Below are 15,513 nucleotides of genomic sequence, written 5' to 3' on the forward strand. Positions count from 1 at the left end.
CCGAACGTCCACAGACTATGCTCTGCTACATGAACATCATCACAAAGAGTAACAACCAACCAACACTGGAGCAGACGGAGCAGAAATTTCATGTAAACTTTACATTGACTGCAGTCCCAACCTCAACGGGGGACATCATAAGAGGGAAACAGACCTTAACCCAACAGAACATTGATTTGACCTAATCAGGTCAAACAATCACACTCTCCCTAACCAGGGAGAGTGTGATTGTTATGTATAAATGCTGATTCTTTTCTCTGAACTCGTCTGTCTCCCGTCTTCCAGGTCCTGTCTGCAGTGTGTATGTGGTGGATTTTGGTGCTCGGCTCGTCACTATCTTCAGCGGATTGATGGTGGTGGGGGGGTTTATTCTCAGTGCCTTCACTCCCAACATCCCAGTCCTCATCCTCTCTTATGGCATCATTGTTGCTTTTCCTGGTCTCACCCCCTTACTGTAACTCACAAATCGGTACTGTAGATAACAAGTATGGCCTGATTCAAAATAATCAGATTTCCCTAAATGACATTAGCTCAGAAAGGAAATGACCTGTAGCAGAGATCACACGTGGCTGCTATGATTATGATAAAAGCTCCAAACATCAGGGAAACCCAAACTGGACATCACAGCTGCCATGTCCTGCTGTTCAGGTACTTTTTGTGTATTTATTGCCACTCGTGTAACGAGTCAGTGCTCTGCCAGCTGAGAATGACCACATGTGTGTGTGTGTGTTGCTCAGGGGTGGGCGTCGGCCTTGTGTACTCGTTGTCACCATCACCTGTCTGTACTTTGACAAGAGGAGAGGTCTGGCTCTGGGAATAGTGACCACAGGTAGGTCTGTCATATGTCACCACATCACTTCCTGTGTGCAGCCAGTGATGTGGTCATTTTGTCTTTGTGGGACCTGTTGATGCTCTGAGAATGGCACGGTGGAACATGTATGGACCTCTAGACACTGGGCACAGGTCCAGGCCAGGGGGCCCATTTTAACTTACAAAGTCAAAATAACGATATAGTAAAAGTATTTGTCAAAAAACACTACAACACCACACAGATACTGACGACTAGAAACAAACTCCACAATAAATAAATAAGTTTAATTTTCATTGTTCACTTTATCATGTTTTGAATCTTTTCCTGTTTTACGTCAAAGTTCTGCAGAAACAAAGAAAATTTTAAAGGGTTCACAAACTTTAAAGCACCACTGTATGTCTTTCTGATTCACTTCCATATTTCTTCCATATTACATATTTCCATATAAGCTAAAGTTAGAAAACCACAAATTCAGATGCTTTATTTAATCTGACTGTCTTAAAAGAACGCTTTCACTGATATTTAACTTGCTCCTTTCGGTTCTAGTTTGAGTGGTGCATGTAAATAAATGGCATTAAATTTCCCTCATCTGAACTCCTAAATAAAAGCTCGTCCAGGTGATGTCATCTGGAGGAGTTTTTCAGCTAGAAGCAGAGAAATATTTTAATACAGCGAAGTCAGAGGGAAGTTTAAAAGCTTTAATTTACATTTATTACCTAAACAAAAGACATAAAAAGCAATTAAAAAATGGTGTTAAATTCAGTAAAAATTCAGATTTAGGAGGCTTTAGACACACAGTAATTATAGTATAGGTAAAGTTATTTAAAGAACTGAAATAATCCTATTAAAGTCTATCAGTTTGGATGAATCTAAATACATCTTGGCTCGTTCATCTCTCACCTGTCCTCAGGCACGAGTGTGGGTGGTTTCCTGTACTCCACGCTGCAGAGTGAGCTGATTGAGCTGCTGGGTCTGGACGGATGTCTGCTCATTGTCGGTGCATTGGCGCTAAACGTAGTGGCATGTGCCGGCCCCATGCGACCTTTATCCCCACCTGGATATTACCTCAAGCCACGAGGCACCATCTTAGAGCACCAGCTGCAGGAGGAGTCCTTGTCCAAAGAGAAACCTGGAACCAAACATGTGATTATCAACACAGAAACTAAGGATCAGCTGGTCAGGAGGATGAGTCTGTTCAGCTGCTTGGCCTTCGCTAAGATTAGGATCAAAATGAGACAGTACACCCAGTGAGTGTAACACACATGCACACACCTGTTTGTCTACCTGTTGGGATCCTCAGTGACATCATTCTTCATCAATCTTTCCTCAAAATGAACCTGATTCAAATTTTATTCCTAAGATGGTTCTTTGAAGCAGAGACTTAACCAAATGTCATTTTGTTAAAGTGAAAATAATATTTACAAAAAAATGATTCCCTCTTGGTCACATTTTTCATAAATGTCATTCACTTTCACTGTTATGTTACCCAGCTCTACATCTCCACCAAACCTAATTTCACCCTCCCCCCCTCTTCCCTCACTGACTGCCTCCTTGATATAAAATCCTGGCTAACATGCAACTTCCTCAAATTAAATGATGTTAAAACAGAAATGTTACTTATTGGCACTAAATCTACTTAAACTAAATCTAACATCTTTAAAATTTCTATTGACAGTTCCTCTCTATCTCCCTCCCCTCAAGTTAAAAGTCTGGGTGTCCTCCTCGACAGCACACTCTCCTTAACTTCCCACATTAATAACATCACATGGTCAACGTACTTCCACCTTCGCAGCATCAACCGCCTACGTCCCTCCCTCACACCTCATCCCGCTGCCATACTGGTTCACAGTCTTGTCACTTCTCGGCTTGACTCTGCAGCTCACTTCTGTTTAGTCTTCACCAAAAAACCCTTCACAAACTCCAACTTGTACAGATTTTGCAATGCGCATTATCACAAGAACTCAACCTTTTGCAGCAACTTCACCTGCTTTAACTGACTATGGAATTCCCTCCCCCCTGATCTTTGTAATATCAATCCAGTTCCAAAACTTCTAATCCCAGCTCCAAACGTATCTGTTCAGACTTTCATACTCTATGTGTGGCTGGCTTGCACAGATGTCTGTACACATGACATTGACGGTTGATGCTGCGACAGTTGTCCATGATTAATTTTTTTTTATTGTATTTGATTATATTTTATTTTACTTTTATCTGCATGGCAAACTTAAATGTCTTGAAAGGCAGATATAAATAAAATGTATTATTATTATTGACAATAAAATGACATACATGCTGTGGAGCTAAGTATGCAGATGTTACAGGTTACAACACGAACAGGTAAATACAGTGAGTGCTATTTTTCTTTTTTATGTCCAGGACACTTTTTAAAGACAGTAAATGTAGAGAGAGCCAGTAAATGTCTGTCTACTTAGGTGTTTGTCCTCCATCTTGTTTGTCCTGAAGGACAGAGTCTTCATGGCACTGTGCACATCTCTCTTCTTCTTTAGTCTTAGTCAGCTTCTTTACCTTTTTTCCATAATTAATAACAAGTTTTGGTTGTGGGTTTAGTTTCATGTATAAAGTCTTGTTTTCTGTATCTGAACAGTTTGTTTTCTTTCTCCTGGTGTTTGGTATGTCTCTCTAAAACAAAACACCATAAAGACGAGTAGGAATGAATCCCAGTCATCCTTCATGTACCTACTCATCTGTACCTCCCCCCTGCAGATAACTTCCCCCCTCAGCTCAGTGTGAATATATGTGTGAATTACAAGGCTGCTCACACTTTTCCACACTGATCACATATGTATAGGTTGTTCCCTGTTTGAACTCTCTGATGAATCTTTAAATATTTAAATGTTGTAAAGGACTTGTCACAGTGCTGACCAGTGATTGAGCCCAATTACTTCCCGTAAAAAGAGAAATGAAAGTAAACAGGCACACTTAAAATAAAGCGTCCTCTGTAGAAAGTTCTAAAGTCAAGCATTTGGTGGGGGAGCTATAACGCCACCGGCAGTGAAACTGTAGCAGCTGTAATTTATTCATCTGTTCATCTAAACACTGTTAGAGGTACAAATACAGACAAAGGTCTTACATTTAAATCCTTGTTTATTGTGTAATGATAGATTTTCTCTCCGTACTTCTCAATGTAGGAATACGTTCAAATAACAATTTGGTGAATATTATTAATCATTATTAAACATAAGTTCGATCATCTTGCCCACTGGTATGGCTTGATATTGTCAACACAAAGATTCCTCTTTGTTGCTGAGAGAATGTCAATTTATCTGCAATGTATATGTGTAACAAGCCCTGGAATTTTTTTCCCTCTTTCACCGCACACTTTGCAGCAACATGAACACACACACAAAAGGTAGCTGGAATCTATGAAATACATCCAAAATAATAAAAAAATCAATCACTTGTTTGCTGCATCTATACATACATTTCCAGTAAGACATATTAAGTTCATGTAAACTCTGTTCTGATTACCAGATAAAGCTACTTTATGAGTAAACTGGTCACTCAAGGACAGCTCTTATAGATGATTAAAGAGAATCAGGACAAATTAAAGCTGACGCAGAAGATAACGGGGGTCCTCAGATCAGAAGTACTGTGTGGGATTGCTCTTGTCACACATCTGGACATGGACATGTGATGTGATTCCTGGGTACACGCTCTGCATGGGCATCATGGTGCCAATCCTCTCCCCTTTCCTCACTGACCCAGAGGTCCGGTCCGGATTCACGTAGAACAGCTTGAAACATAGACCTGCAGATCACAGGACCCAGCAACCTCAGTAAATCAGTCAGAATGTCATTGAGGTGGTGTTTGTGTGATGGACCAACCTTGTCCCTGCAGGTTGATGCCACTGTTGATGGCGGACTTGGCAGGGTCGGTGTAGACAGTGACCTTCCCATTGAGGGTTACATCAAAAGGAGCATAGACGGCTGATCCATCTTTGCACACGATATCGAGACCCAGGTGCTTCCTGGTTCCTCTGAAACACAACAGAATTCCAGATGTTAACACCTGCTGCAGAGTTGCTGATGTTTGAGGATTTGCCTTAAAAAAAACTGGAATAAGCGTTGCATTTGGACTTAGACAACAAAAATAACACAATTTACTGTGGTTATGGAGTACTTCATCAACAAAATGATTTCAAGTTAATCCCCACCCCCCCTTCTTCGCTCTTTTCTGATGTGTGAAGTAAGAGCGCTTCTTGTGTCAGTTAGCTGTGATTATCTGGTGCTCAGATCAGCTGTACCATAGAGGAAAATGTACTTTACACTGTACTGCATGAACCTGAGATACAACGACAATTCCAAAAAAGTAGGGAAGATGTGAAAACATAAATAAAACTGAATGCAATGGTTTGCTAATCTCATCAACCCATATATTATTCACAATAGAACATGAACAACATATCAGATGTTGAAAATGAGACATTTTACTTTTTTGTAGAATTTATGAACTCATTTTAAATTTGATGGCAGCAACAGATCTCAAAAAAGTTGGAACAGGGGTGTAACAAAAGGCTGGAAAAGTAAAAAATGGAGGAGCATTTGAATGGTCAGTTAACAGGTCAGTAACATGACTGGGTATAAAAGGAGCATTTCAGAGAGGCAGAGCTTCTCGAATGTAAAGATGGTCAGAGTTTCACCAGTCTGTGGCAAACTCTGTCTAAAGATTGTGGAACAATTTTAGGAGAATAAAGAGGAGAGGGACCATCCAACTTGTTATCAGTGGACATCTCAAAAGCCTGCATCACTGATGGTATGTGCCCATGTGCCTCACACATCTAGAAAGGTACCATCAATGCTGAAAAATATATAGAGGTTTTAGAGCAACATATGCTCCCATACAGACAACGTCTCTTTCAGGGAAGGTCTTGCAAGACAAGGCTAGACCACAAACTGCATCCATCACAACACATTGATGGGGAGCTGCTATGCAGCTGGCAAACACTCACTGGAAGCAACTAAGTTGGGGTTTAGTGTCTCGCTCAAGGACACTTTGACATGGGAATCGAACCTGGCATTGGCGGATGACTACTCTACTTCCTGCACCACAGTTGCCCCAGAAGCTACATTTTTAAGTCAGCGTCACTCAAAAAAAAATCAGTAAATCACTTTATTTGCCCTGCAATTACTTCCACCTTTATAAAAAAAACTAGTAAAAAGGGAATTTTGTTGAAAACTGAGTTTAACTAGATTAACTAAAGATTAACTAAATAATGTAAATTAGGACAGCTACTGGATTTGACAGTGTGTTGTTGAGTTACCGTGGGGCTCCGTAGGATCCCTTTCCCCAGTTGTCCGACGTCCTCTTGGTGTTTGCAGGGTTTCCACTGCAGAGCTGACCAAACCTAACGGCATCACACACACACAGCACAGCTGGAAGCAGACACCCACACACACACATCCAGCCCAAACCTTACTACAAATCCAAATAATGCCATTCACTAATAAGCTAGTTGGATATACAATGGGGCTAAAAAGTATTTAGTCAGCCACCGATTGTGCAAGTTCTCCCACTTAAAATGATGACAGAGGTCTGTAATTTTTATCATAGGTAAACTTCAACTGTGAGAGACAGAATGTGGAAAAAAATCCAGGAAATCACATTGTAGGATTTTTAAAGAATTTATTTATAAATTCCTGCATAAAATAAGTATTAGGTCAATAACAAAAGTTCAACTCAATACTGTAATATAACCTTTGTTGACAATGACAGAGCTCAAACGTTTCCTGTAGGTCTTCACCAGGTTTGCACACACTGTAGCTGGTATAATGGCCCATTCTTCAAGGGCTTTCAACTCCCTCCACAGATTTTCTATAGGGTTGACATCTGGAGACCGGCTAGGCCACTTCGTTGCCTGGGTGGTGTGTTTGGTATCATTGTCATGCTGTAAGACCCAGACATGTCTCATCTTCAATGCTCTCGCTGATGGAAGGAGGTTTTTGCTCAAAATCTCAAAATACATGGCCCCATTCATTCTGTCCTTAACATGGATCAGTCGTTCTGTCCCCTTTGCAGAAAAACAGCCACAAAGCATGATGTTTCCACTCCCATGCTTCACAGTGGTTATGGAGTTAACATTTATCTCCCCACAAGGATATTATGGATCTCGGTGGACACATCATTGCCCCCTTCTCTTAAGGGACACACCAGCTTTGTCCTCCTTTTGCATGTTTGTTTAGTTTAACGTCTTCTTCTTCTTCTTCTTCTTCTTTTTATTAATATATTCATATATTATTCATATTACTGGAGTTGTTTGTGGAATATTTTTCAAGTGGGGATCAGAAACCGCTCTGATCCTCCGGGCCCCAGAGAAAACTTTAGAAAATCAAATATTTTATGTGGCTGTTTTCTTAGTGCAATTCTTTCTACTGACAGTAACCAGGATTCAGCAGCAGGTCAGTGACTAGAGAACATTAAATCAAATGTACTGAGCTGTTTTTCTAACTGCTGATCAACAAAACGGTTTTAAATGCTGACTATAATAATAAAAAAAGGTTATATAAAGTCACAGAGGATTTAAGGACACATGCATCAGAAACAGATCAGATTAATTTGCAGGAAATCAGCAGTAAGTAGTTTTAGATTCTCACCAAGAAAAACTGCGATGACAAAATGTCTCATTTTCAGACCTCAGCTTTGGATCCAGCTGAAGTTTCTTGTGTTCACTCTCTGGTTTTATAGAGACTCCACAGACTGTTTCATCAAAACGAAAAGTCCACAGAATGAAGGTCAACAAGCTGTGAATTCTCTGTTATCAGGAGTTTTCATGATTTCCCAATGATGAGGACGTCCTGCTGAGAGGGGAGGGTACATGAAGTCGATACACAACAACACACACACATTTATACTTAACACTGAGAAACTGATACAACACGATGATGGTGTTGGAAGAAAGAACATCTTTAAAGATGGTCTGGACAACTGTGCATAGTAATAAAGTACATTTAATTAAGTAGAATTTTGAAGTACTTCTACTTTACTTGAGAATTTCCAGTATTTCTGCTACCCTATAGTTTGACTTCACTACATTTCAGAGGCAAATATCATAGTTTTACTACACTACATTTATTTAATTAATACAGTTACTTTTCAGGGTGAGATTACTAAACAAAATGCAGTACAATCACCAGATATTTATTTATAATAATTGTTAAATTCACCAGTTTGTGAAGTATTTCATATTGATATTATTAGATTCAAAACATACAATCATCAAAACAGTGGACAAGTTTGTTGAAATCCACTGCAACATTAAAGTTATGAACATATTAATGATTATCATCCAATAATATCATATTAACTGATGAGAAATTAGGCATTCTGCATGAAGGGTACTTTTACTGTTGGTACTTAGTATTTTTGGAGCTGAGTACTTCTCAAACCTCCTTTTTTGGACTTTCTGAATCTAAAATCGTATTTACTTTTCTTTTACATACAATATGTATATATTTGTGTGTGTTTGTATACATAGTGTGTACATAGTGTGTACATGATATAGAATATATGTATATATTAAAACTGTGCTGCCTCTGAACACAACCACTGCAACATCTGATCCTTGTACCCCTTACTCGTTTGTATCATGGATGTGATGATGATGCTCAAAGCATCACAGAAAGAACCACAGTGTGATGATCTGATCTCTGTGGACCAACACTGGAACTTCCCACCCCAGGATCAGTCAGTCCAGGGTCACAACACTGCCAGGGTACTTCATATTGAAATGACAGGTGATTAACCCATGAAGACGAATTGCTGCAATCTGTCAACATTGCTGTCGTATTGGATAGGTCAACTCTGGCCTGTAGATGGATAAAAAAAATTTTAAGATTTATATTTGTCAACTGATGTCAATGAAACCTTTTATAAGAAAACCAGTTGATGATCTAAGTGTTGTACAAAATAGTTTTTGCTGAGAATCTCAAATGTTAAGCTGCTGGACACTAAGTGAGGTGCATCAACCCAGGATCACATGACATGAATTTGTTCCAGCATTTTTGGTGACATGGGAACCAGCTTGTGCTGCTCTGCTCTTTCCCGGAATGTAGTGTGGTAATTTCCTGCTGGTTTCGCTGTAGGATCTATTTTGATGCATGTTTTAATACATTTTTGAGATCATTTCTGGGGCCATGAATCAGTAGTACTTGAAAAAAAAAAATTAATGCTCATCTCACCTGGTTTATTCTAATGTGTGAATGTTTTTATGTTCGAATACTTGCATCAGACCCGTGGCACAATATGAACACCGTCTGCTCATTGGACTGAAAGTTTGAAAGAGAAAATTAAAAGTGTGTAAAGTACTTCTTACTGGCCATCACAGCCGGTATCAGGAAAAGTGCCACATGCATGGTCACTTTGAGCGTTGGTCCTGTGGCAAGTTGATGTTCACTTGAGTCCACTATCTGGTTTCAGATTTTTTTATTGCCTGTAAGCGCTGGTGTTTGTACATGTTGTTCACTCAGAGCTGGACTTTCGTGTTGATTTTGGCTTTAATTAATAGGGGCAACACAAACAGGAGATTCCAAAGTACCAGTATTAATATTTGAGTTTGTGTGCCCGCACAAAAACAGAGGCCCTGAAGTTGGTGTTTCTGTTCTTGGCATATACTCCTAAAACTTTATCGTGACTGATGGATCATATAGTTTCTGAAGTTGCACTAAATGTTGCCTAAACTGGTGATGACGATACCTGTTAAAGATCCTTTTTGGCAAATGGATTAGAGGATGAAAATAATCAACATACACTGAAATTCTGCAGTTGTGCATAGCTCATTGTCTTTAAAAAGTTGATACTAACATTCCTCAGAAGTAACAAATCTTACCCAGTTATAATACACGCTCAAGATAAAGGCTGATGAAACAGGTTCAAATCAGTGTGGATGAATGGTAAATATTTCAAACCATCACACTTTACCTCAATGAAAAGCACAACCTAATTTCTGCTGCACTCAGTTCAAAGGTCATTGGATCATCTCACAGTGTAAAAACTACTGATAAACACGTAAAAATGAAAAAAAAAAGGTTTATTTGTAGATTGCAGGTGTAAATCAGGAAATCAGTACCAGTTATTTATCAGTTACTCTTCATTCATTTCATTAAAAAAAACACAGAATATTTAGAAGATATTTGTTCTGTTATTGTTTCTTTATTTAAACAATAACCAAACATATTGTATCTGTCGTGATTCTTTTCCCTGAGTTCAAACAACATGCTGATAAATCCAAACTTTATATCACAGTGGCACTGCTGTTTTAAATCACATCTGCAAATAATCTATACAATTTTCTAGACAAACTCTTGGTGAAATCATCACTTTCACAATAAATACATCCACTTATTACACAAATTCAGAAATCTTTAAAAATTGCAGTTTGATCTGAAATGTGAGCAGGATTATCTAAACAGAGTTTTATAAAGCTACTCTCCAGCAGATGGAGCTGTTCTTACTTTTGTTAATCTACATTTTCGTTTCCACCTGGAATTCTGATTATTTGGTCCAATCCAAAAAGAACAATTAGTTTTTTTTTTCACACTGACATTTACAAATAGATCAAGAGGAGTAAACATTAGGCTACATTACTGATTGGTACCTCTCTGACTGACATCTTGTCAGTTGAGTGTCATTCCCTCGCTGACTGGCATGTTGATGTGGGCAGTCAGCAGTGGGGAGCTCTTCCCCTCATGTAGGATGAACACCTTGATTATATCAGATATGCCCTTGTCACTGGTGCACTCCACAAATGTCTCGAAGGGGTAGATCAGCCCGGGAACCAGCAGGGGGATCCTCATGTACGGGCTCCTCATTCTGTATAGGCTCTCGTCGTACAGAAAGCTGATGGCCAGGTTCATGACAGGCCGGCAGGCCGCCGTGTTCTGGACATTCAGGGTCAGTTTGAAGGATGGGCCGAGACCCTGGACCACAGCATTCATCTTGAGGGGCTCAGTGAGGCTGGAGGACATTGGCGTCAGGCTGGACTCCAGAGCTTTGACGTAAGCTTTGGCAGCAGCCAGTCGCAGGTGGCTAAGGTCCATCTGGAAGGCGCGGTGCATGGCCAGGCCATTCTCCCGCTCCCTCAGTGTCTGGTCCACATAAAGCTTTGTCTTCTTGGGGACATTGAGGCGAACGCTCTGGGCCAGCGGTGGCCCAGGTGTGCTGTCCCTGTCATCAAACTCTGCCGTCCTCTTCAGTATCTTCACCATTAAACCCCCTCCCTTCGTAGTCATGATGAGGGTCCCATCCTCACGCCCGTATCGGCCAAAGCAGATGCTGGTGACCACGTCAGGTGTCTTGATGGTGCTCAATAGGTTCTTGTCCCGGTACAGCTGGACTTCACAATTAGCCAGGCCAACCAAAACTGCCTGGAAGCCCCTGGTGGGGAGGTTCATGGCAGCCATAGTTATGATGGGTGCAGATAGGACAGTTCTCCACAGCTTCTTCCCCTAAAAATACACAATGAGGACATTAGTCCTCCACTTTGCTTCACAGCAGAATACCCCAACAGCTACTGCAGCTTTGTGACAAAATGTGGTTTTAATTTGTCCAATGCTATGTTTAACTAACAAATATCTTTAAAACTAATTACATCCCATTAGCCTCAGCTGGGCTTTGTGTTTACATACATACTGCTCAGCACGTAACAACAGAGAGCAAGGGCTGGTACCAGTAGCATCGCATCCGAGTCCACCCTTATGTACCTTCTGTGTGAAGCCCTGCAGGCTCTCGTCAGTGCAGCCGACCACCACATTCTTCCCAACTCTGACAAGACCGACTGGGTGAGACGACAGCTCAATGCAGTATTTTGGTTTATCTGATTCTCTGAAGAGCAGCAACACAATCATCTGTCAGCACTGAATCCTTCAAACTAATCAGTTTCATTAAACACATTTATCATCAGGTCTGAGGCATCAAATAAGTTTCATGAACTAACAAGTTTGTACAAGTGAATTTTCTCTTCAGCAACTTGCTCCTCACCTGCGCAGGATGTAGATGTTTCCATTGCGACAGGACACAGTGATACGAAACTCAACGTCAAACTGACCTGTCACGTCCATTGAGGTGGGAGCAGCCGGCAGCGACATCTTCAACACAGAGAAGTAATTATGGAGGTTAGAATTATGGGAACAGAAGAGTCAGCCTAGGTATGGTTATTGTCCTTATTGTCCTGTTGAAAGGGGCCGAGTACTGATCCTTGTGCAACTCCACAGGTCCTGCCGACCTGGTTAAAATTAAATCATGAAATGAAATATAATATGTCTTGTCCTTAACCTATGTCAGACGATTTTGCAGTTTTCCAGTCTGTCCCAATGTAGTACTGATGAGAGAATACCTTGGAAAGGATGATGAAAGCTTCAGGGTCGAGAATGTAGACATCGCTGCTCTCTGTGCCAATCACTAGGCAGCTGACGCCATCCTCATCAGCTGTGCTCTTTTTCAGCGTCCCAATGCAGGTGATTACCGTCTAAAAGTAAGACAGGATGCACTATTTTTTCAGTTAGAGGTTCAGATACAGTTTTAACACACATCAACATTATGCTAGGTAACAATGCAAAAATTAGTGTAATTGATAAAATATTGACAGTTTTTTTTTAACATTGCCACCACAGACAAACTTAGTTAAAGCCATCAAGAAAATTGATAAATGCATCAGGTTATAATGAATGATCCAATGAGATATTACCTGCCGTCTAATTGGCTGCTGTTTGTGCAGCTGCACAAACTCATCCATGTCACTGCCATCCAGAGAGAGGAACCTGAGCGAGCGGACAGATAGCGGGACGTCGGCCTGCTTCCTGATGCTCTCCAACATCTCCTTCAGGGTCAAAGGGTCAATCTGCCCCTCCCTCACCTGCTGCCACACATCCTGACCAATCACAGCATGCCCATAGTCAGATATATTGACATCATAGGTGAGTCACACATCTGAACGTGGTGTACATTAAAGGACCATTCCTGAAAATAATTTTCCCCATCATCAGATTTACTTTTGTCCAGACAGACAACCGTGTCACTTTATTTCTATAAAATCAACCATTTATCGTGTGCCGTTTCAGTTACAATAGATAGAGAATAGATCACATATTAAATGAATTAAAAGTCAGCAAATAACACAGAAGTTGTGCTTTGTGGATTTCAAATTCGTATATCACCTTTTAATTTGACAATTGAAGTAATATTTATAATGTATGTTATGTATATTAACTAATTTTTACCACACCATTTTCAAACCTCAACTGAGTTTCTGTACCTGTTCCCCTAATTTGACGGAACCTCTAACGTTTCGTGTGACAAACCATCCTGCACTCCCCCCAGTGTGATGTCCTAACCTGCTCCAGCATGTTAACCTCCAGACCGGGCAGGGTGAACTTGAAGTAGGGTCTCAGGTTTTTGTAGACATAGATGCAGGGTCCGGAGGCAACAGCCACGGCTGGGATACGTGGCTCATGCAGGTCCATGAAGAAGGCAACGAGGCCGGCAGGTAGGTCCAGCAGGATGCTCTCGCTCATTAGCGCCGTGCCTCGGTACACCTTTAGTTTCATCCCGGATGAGCCAGAGCCAAGGTCCCCCACCACCAGCCGGCTTTCCCCATCCCCACTCAGGTCTGCCAGGTCCATGCAGGATGAGAAGGTGTATAGACCAGCCACCGGGTCATAGTGAGCATCCAGCCACTTTCCTCCATCACTGCCTGAGTCAGACATGATGGCCAGAAGAGAGGAGGGGGCTGTAAGCTCTAGCTTTATTTACAAAGCAAGCCTGAGAGAGCACCTGTTGGACAAGTGAGACCTAAACAAACACATTTAAAAACCAATAAATACACTGGCAATAACACCAAAATTATTTGTTTAATTATTGTATTCACTTATTTTTATGGATTTTACAATATTGTACATTAGGGATAATGTTTATCAGTTGTTAGGACTAGGAGTCAGAACAATATATATTCTATAAAATATATAGTAATTGACACAGAGTTTGGTAAATGGTCAGCACTTATGTAGCACTTTTCAACCTATTGGTACTTTACACTGCTTCTTTTTCACCCATTCGCACTCACAATCACACATACTGATGAGGGAGCTGGCCAAAAACCTCTTCCTCAGGGAAACTTTGACATGTGACTGGAGGAGCCGGGGATCGAACCAGCAACTGGGGGGGGGGGAATTAATGGACGACCGCTCTACCTCCTGTGCCACAGTCGCCCAAGACAGAATTTTGACAGAATAGGTTAGATAGGTAAGAATTGTTTGTGATTCAGGATTTTTGGGCAGCTCCATCACGAACAGCACATGCAAATAAAACCGTGGTCATTGCAACATTTTTGTTTTTATTCAAACTTTAACTTATTAACCCGAAAAATTTTCCATAGCATGAAACCAGAGATACAATTATGCAAATCTCTGGTTTAACTGCTGCTGTTGGAGTCATCTATGGGACACACAGACTGTAAATATGTGTAATAATTATCGTTAACATTATTGAGGTAGCCTAGCTCATTAGCATACAGCAGCTGTTACCTGACCTGCCGTTGCCAAGGTAACCGTGTTGATGCTGCGTGTCGGATAATGCCAACGTCCTCCGCTTTTTTCTTCGAATATTATGAAGCCGTACTGCGTCTGTTTATTAAACAGTTAGAAAGTTGTTTTACTAATTCAGGTTTGATCCAGATCAACTATTACAGTCGCAGCTAGCTGCTGTCTTTAAGGCGCTAATACACAAAATCCGCTTTATCCTTCTTCGTCTTACGCCGTCCACCTCTGATGACGTCAATTACGGCCACCAGTGTGTACGTCAGGATCAGTTAAGAAATTCACGACATCAACTACTGAGGTCGTTTTTTTTAAACTACTGAGGACTGTCGGTAAAATATATTTGTTTGACCGTCTGTGTATGTTTTTTCTTTGTTAGTATTTTTATCTTTCCCCATTATTGTCATTATCAATGTGTCTCTTTATAGACGTATAAATCAGTGTTTGGTGGAAGTCCTGGAAAAATGTACAATTCATCTCATCTGATCTACTCTTTAATAAAACTATTAATTGAGAACTATACAATTCTAGGGTATATGTGAAATTTTCAACAAACCTGAAGAATTAAAAAGTTACATGAACTATCTCTTTTAGATACTGTAAATATAATGATGGCAAAAGTAGGTGTGCCTCCTAAATGTAGTACAGTAGACATGTAAAGTATGAAAAAATAAAAATACTCAAGTGGAATACAATAACCTAAAAATTTTACTTATGTATAGTACTAGAGTAAATTTAATTAGTTCCTTTCACTACTGAAATTGTATAATTTAGTGATGTACAAAATGTAAACAAAATTGAAAATTGAAATACAAGTGCTTGATATATGTACTTACATGAATTTCTACTACTGAAAATAAAAAAAATACGAGTTGTATAAATGACCCAATAAAAACAAATAATTTTTTATATTTGTCAATGTAAAATATTTTTTTTATTTTAAAAATATGTATAATTGGGGTTGTTTTTTTGTTTTTGTTTATTTGACTGAAGGTCAACATCAAATACTGTCATTATTCATGTTATTCAAATTTAAAAAATATTACAATCTGGTGGTGAAGTCTTTTCGTTTGTAGGAAAGTAGTTAGTCTCGCGCGATTGTAATAGACAATGCGAACTACGCTTGTGACGTCTTGCATGCCATTTATCTGATTGGTC

At 40.1% G+C, this 15,513-nt stretch overlaps 2 protein-coding genes and 1 pseudogene across 3 annotated transcripts; 1 reads left to right on the plus strand and 2 right to left on the minus strand.

Moving 5' to 3' along the window:
• The first annotated feature begins 248 nt into the window (after positions 1–248).
• LOC137106064 (monocarboxylate transporter 9-like) lies at positions 249–3,886 on the plus strand (annotated as a pseudogene).
• A 12-nt stretch (positions 3,887–3,898) lies between these two features.
• On the minus strand, positions 3,899–7,582 carry lect2.1 (leukocyte cell derived chemotaxin 2, tandem duplicate 1). The gene is made up of 4 exons (XM_067487704.1): positions 7,423–7,582; positions 6,093–6,204; positions 4,657–4,808; positions 3,899–4,579 (listed from the first exon to the last, which is right to left on the minus strand). Exons 1-4 carry the CDS (start codon positions 7,451–7,453, stop codon positions 4,413–4,415), a joined length of 462 nt encoding a protein of 153 aa, XP_067343805.1. The 5' UTR covers positions 7,454–7,582; the 3' UTR covers positions 3,899–4,412.
• Positions 7,583–9,833: 2,251 nt separating this feature from the next.
• Positions 9,834–14,605, minus strand: bbs1 (Bardet-Biedl syndrome 1). 2 transcript variants are annotated; one of them, XM_067487670.1, is made up of 7 exons: positions 14,344–14,605; positions 13,156–13,612; positions 12,510–12,692; positions 12,159–12,290; positions 11,804–11,910; positions 11,527–11,647; positions 9,834–11,271 (listed from the first exon to the last, which is right to left on the minus strand). In XM_067487670.1, exons 2-7 carry the CDS (start codon positions 13,525–13,527, stop codon positions 10,441–10,443), a joined length of 1,746 nt encoding a protein of 581 aa, XP_067343771.1. In that variant the 5' UTR covers positions 13,528–13,612; positions 14,344–14,605; the 3' UTR covers positions 9,834–10,440. The 2 variants fall into 2 exon arrangements, with proteins under 2 accessions (XP_067343771.1, XP_067343770.1); XM_067487669.1 differs by having other exon boundaries at positions 14,349–14,604.
• Positions 14,606–15,513: the final 908 nt, after the last annotated feature.

Source organism: Channa argus, chromosome 20, assembly GCF_033026475.1.
Source record: "Channa argus isolate prfri chromosome 20, Channa argus male v1.0, whole genome shotgun sequence".
Lineage (NCBI taxonomy): Eukaryota > Metazoa > Chordata > Actinopteri > Anabantiformes > Channidae > Channa > Channa argus.